The sequence below is a fragment of the Bidens hawaiensis genome, unplaced genomic scaffold, assembly GCF_021521415.1.
Source record: "Bidens hawaiensis isolate Kalapana, Puna unplaced genomic scaffold, B.hawaiensis_p1.1 tig00002772_1, whole genome shotgun sequence".
Lineage (NCBI taxonomy): Eukaryota > Viridiplantae > Streptophyta > Magnoliopsida > Asterales > Asteraceae > Bidens > Bidens hawaiensis.
In genome coordinates this window covers 1,572,681-1,577,481 of record NW_027491150.1, presented here as the reverse complement: position 1 = coordinate 1,577,481, position 4,801 = coordinate 1,572,681, and the positions used below count along the sequence as shown (strand labels likewise).

The 4,801-nt window shown below is 34.9% G+C and overlaps 1 protein-coding gene across 1 annotated transcript; it reads right to left on the bottom strand.

Moving 5' to 3' along the window:
• Positions 1-3,037: 3,037 nt before the first annotated feature.
• LOC143621072 (pentatricopeptide repeat-containing protein At1g80550, mitochondrial-like) lies at positions 3,038-4,242 on the bottom strand. Its single transcript, XM_077092599.1, has one exon. The coding sequence runs from the start codon at positions 4,164-4,166 to the stop codon at positions 3,108-3,110; it is 1,059 nt and encodes a 352-aa protein (XP_076948714.1). The 5' UTR covers positions 4,167-4,242; the 3' UTR covers positions 3,038-3,107.
• Positions 4,243-4,801: the final 559 nt, after the last annotated feature.

The following is a 4,801-nucleotide window of genomic DNA, read 5'->3' as shown; positions in this document are numbered from 1 at the left end:
ATGAGATATAACATTTACAAAACAACCTAACAGCAGGTCTAACAGCTCAGCTTTGCACAACGTTTTTGTAAAATCATAAAAGTTAACCTTTACTTGTCCAAAAATTACAAATTTATACTCTATAGAAACTAGACTCAACCTAGTTTACTGTAGTACCAATAATCCCAACCAATTTTTACATTTACACTTCGTTACAGTCACTTAAACATCAAATACACATTCTGTCCAGAAACTGTTTGCATCCAAACTCAATATATTAACAACCTATGAACTATCATGCATTCATATAACACTCTAAACTCCATAAACACCATCCATGCACATCAATTACCCATTACATACATGATTAGGGTTTTTGTTTGAACTCAAATCAAAGACACAACAATCAACATGTTACAATATCAATTCTACTCATCAAATCATTACTCAATCAACAACAATCATATTGATTACATGTATATATGAAATCGGCAGCTTAGGGTTTACAATTAACCCAACAAACATCAAAATCAAGTAATAAGAATGTATAGGATAATCAATTATACCTTCCTAGCACCTAGTTCCTCAATCAAACACTTGATTTCTTGATTGTATGTGTGTGTATAGTGGACGGCAGCCAAGTGAAGCCAAGGGGAGAGGCCGATCGGAACTTGTGGGTTATGATAATAAGTTAGGGTTAAGTTATTAAGGATATATTTATAATAATAATAAGTTACACTCAAGTCCCTCCACTATCAATTGTTGTTTTTCTAACTTAACTAACTAGTTTACATCTTAAGTTAACGTTTATAATCATGTTATCACATAACACATAAGTCTAACACATAATTATCACATAATTACTGTTTTGACGTTTTTCGTTTATTCATCAATCGTTTGCGTCAACTCGTTTGCGTTTCGGTGCAAATCCCGAAAGACTACACATGTAGTAAGTGTTAAGCGTCATTTAAACCCTAGTTTAAATGTAATGAAGTGTGTGTTATAGATTCAGTGATCTTAAGTTTGAATTGACGGAGTTGAGTTAACGGAGTTAACCTGAAATTGACGATAGCAATAGAAAAGAAAAAATAATGGATTTAAAACAAAATTAAAATTTGTTACAATTTGTCTTTAACTAATGTTTTACCTTACTTGTGAGTTAAAAATGTCATCTTTCATTTTCTCTAGTCCGGATTTTTTGTACATCCTCATAAAAGTGTATAAAAGGTACGAGTACAACCTCATAGCTTTCAATCTTCCAACTTTAAAACAAAAACTTAACTCTCCAACAACCTCCTTAAACTCCTCTAGTTCATATTTTCCGGTGAACCGAAACCATCTCCGGCCGTTACTTCCGCCACAGGTAACCCTCATTACTTTAGAATCTGTGACTTAAACCATGTTTGTATTTGTTACAAGAATATTCATAGAAGCTTTTATAATACATAAATATTAATATGATTTTTTTTTATCTAATTTGGCTTCTATAATATGTAGTAGTGAATTAAGAACACTTCTTTTGTTTTAACTTCAAGTTTTGGATTTTGAGTTAAATGTTTAGGATAATTTGACCTCTCAATAAATAATTGTTTGAATTGTATATTTTGCTATATGTGTCGCTAATATTATCCTTCTCTATTTTATTTGGAGGAAGTGTACACAGATTAAAGTTTCAAACCGTTATAGCAATCATGTCTACAAACTCGGTGGGGCAATCATCTAGCGGTGAAAACGTATGTTTTGTGCTTTGAGTTTTACTTAATGTTACTTTTGCTGAATTTAGTTTATGTTGTTGCAGTATAAATGCTCAGTTTTAGTGAAAAATCTACCGTTTTTTTCATCAAACACTACTTTGTAAGTTTTCTCAGCACCTTGAAGCGTTTATGTTTTGTTTTTTTTTTAATATTTATAGAAGCTTGATATGAATCTTGCAGGAAAAATTATTTTAGTGATTTTGGCATCGTAAAAGAAGTTAGATTCATACATAAAGACGGTAACTATACGAGGAGCGCAGAAGTAGAAATGGAATTATCAGAATCGGTCACAAAGGTTTAATTCTTCTTTTGAATTATATTTTTCCGATAAAGTTGTGTTATATTTATATCAGTGCTATTTATCTTTAACTTAGATTTTGGAAAAAAAAGATCCGCATATTGTTGATGGGAAACCGATTCAAGTAATGAGTTTCCGTGGGTAGGCTAATTATTTTAGAATCTAAATATATTGGTAATCATTGTTTTGACAAATCGTATTAACAGTGGTGGCCATTTTGTTAACAGGAAGGGCGTGCATGAAAATGAATTTGTTTTGGGAAGTTACCGTTTAAACTTTGAACGCTTGTTCGAGCCGGGTCCCTTTGTAAAATCTAACAGGGATGACAATAACAGATCAGCTCAAGCCGTAAGTTTGTAGAAATCCACTTTCGACATTGTTTACAATTTTTTATGTTTTCTTTTAAAAAATCATAATTGTCGAATATTGGTTACACACAGGCCTATATAGAGCTAGAGAACGCATTTCATCAATTTGAATACACAACAATTAGCGTCTTGCATAATCGAAATGGGGTTTATGACGGGTTTGTATATCATTATTATTTTCTCAAATTATTTATATATAGTTATGTTTTGTGACTTTTGTCCACTTGGTAATGTTTAACTTTCTATTGTAGGCATGCTGTAGTCAGTTTCAAAGATGATGAAAATAAAGATGAGATTATGAGATTAGCTAATGAAAAGTTTACGGGCTGCCTTAAATATTCAGGATATTGGCCGATGTAGCTACTGAAAAGGTTCCCAGCATGGTTCAAGACGGGCATCTTAGTTTGATAGTTTGTGTTTGTTGAAGACATCTTTTGTTATGGTAAAGACGGATTATTATGTAATGACTTTGATATTCTGCTGCAATGTTTTAAATGAAATTAGAGACAAGGAAATTGAAGCAATTTCTTATTAATTCGTTAACAAGACACACCATGTTTAAGAATCATTAATTTAGCTATCTGATCTTCGAGCTCATTGGAGTGAGCTCGAAAGCCTAACTCGTGCTTGTAAAGGCTCAACTTTAATTCTTATTGAGCGTTCGAGACTTACATAAATACATGTAATTTCAAGCTTGTAAAAGGCCCATCAATCATCACATTCGCCCTTCACTAGCTCTGGTCTCAACTTAGCCGACAACCCTTTCGACAACATCTCTTCGTCGTATTTCCTAGCCATATCAATCATACCCTTTTCCACCAACGCATCAATCAAAGCATCATAAGCAAACTCATTCGGACTCAAACCCTGATCTTCCATTTTCTTCCAAACTATAAAAACCGGTCGAAGAAAACCCCACCTCCCAAATTTCCTTATAAGCATTACATACGTGTCAAGAGTCGGACTCACACCACTCTCGATCATCCTATCAAGAAGCGCTAGAATCTCATTCGGCTTCTCCAAGCACCTAAAAATACAATGATAAGTAATAACATTCGGCGCACACCTTCTCTTATACATCTTATCCAACACCTTGTACGCCTCCCTAACCCGAAAATTTTCACACAAAAGCTTAATAATAATATTATACGTCACAACATTCGGTTCACAACCCAACTCGACCATCTCACGACCAAGATTAACCGCTACGTCAACACCTTCCGAAACACCAATCGCTTGAATAACAGTGTTATACGCCACCACGTCCAATTTAATCCCTTTCTTCTTCATCTCTTTATACAACTTCACCGCCTTCCACGGCTTCCCACTCTTGCATTGAACATCCATATATATCGAATACGAATACAAATCTTTATGAATCCCGTCTTCGTCCATTCGTTCCCAAAACCCTCGACACTTTCCCCACCACCGCATCTTAAACCACCCGCGTAAAATCATATTATAAACTTTCGTACCCATTTCAAAGCATGCTACATTATGTACATTATCTTTCCCAAAACATAACTCTTCCGCTTCGATAACATGCTTATACTCGCACAACGCGTCAACAAGGTTCACGAAAGACGTTTCGTCTTTCAAATTAAACTTTCCTAAGCTGTTAAAACACGCGAGTGCTTCTGTAACAAGGTGTGCCGCAGCGTACCGCTTGAACATGACACGGAACGTGGCGTGGTCTCTTTCGGGCATTTTGTCGAGCAGTTGGTGTGCAAGATCGAATTCGAAGAATTTACCCAGAATGTCAATCATGTGGTTGTAAGTTTCGGTTGTGTGTTGGAACCCATGTTCGGATTCGACCCAATTGAAGAAATCTATTGCTTGTTTCCAGTCGTTGGTGTAACATGCTAGTGTTTCGAGTATGGTGGTCTGGTTGATAATGGGTTGTTGTTGTTGATGACGATCAAAGTGTTTGGATTTTATAGTGTGTAATTGGAGGATGAATGATGGTCGGATGCTGGTAATAATACGGGATGTTAATGGAAGCATTGAATTGAATATGGTGAGGTGATGAAGACGAGTGTGGCTTTGGTCTCTTGTTCAGGTTTTTGTTATTATAATAATTTATTGGTAGGAAGTATGTGCTTCTTAATGGAGATTCGGTTTTATCTATGCAATCTGCATAAAACATTATGAGGACGTGAATGATTCAATAAAAAACACTAAGATTTTTGTGAATTATGATTTTAGGTTTGATCTCAAGGGTATCTGAGTTTTATTATCAGTGGGTTTTCTTTGAAACTGTAGATAACTTAGAGGCGCTTAAGAGCTCTGTATGGATGAGTTGCGCGAGCTGTTGGTGATCTTTTGTCACCGAGTCACCCGTACAGGATACCTTGACAATTTTCTGTTTGTTGACGTCTAAAGAAAAATAATAAATTATTAAA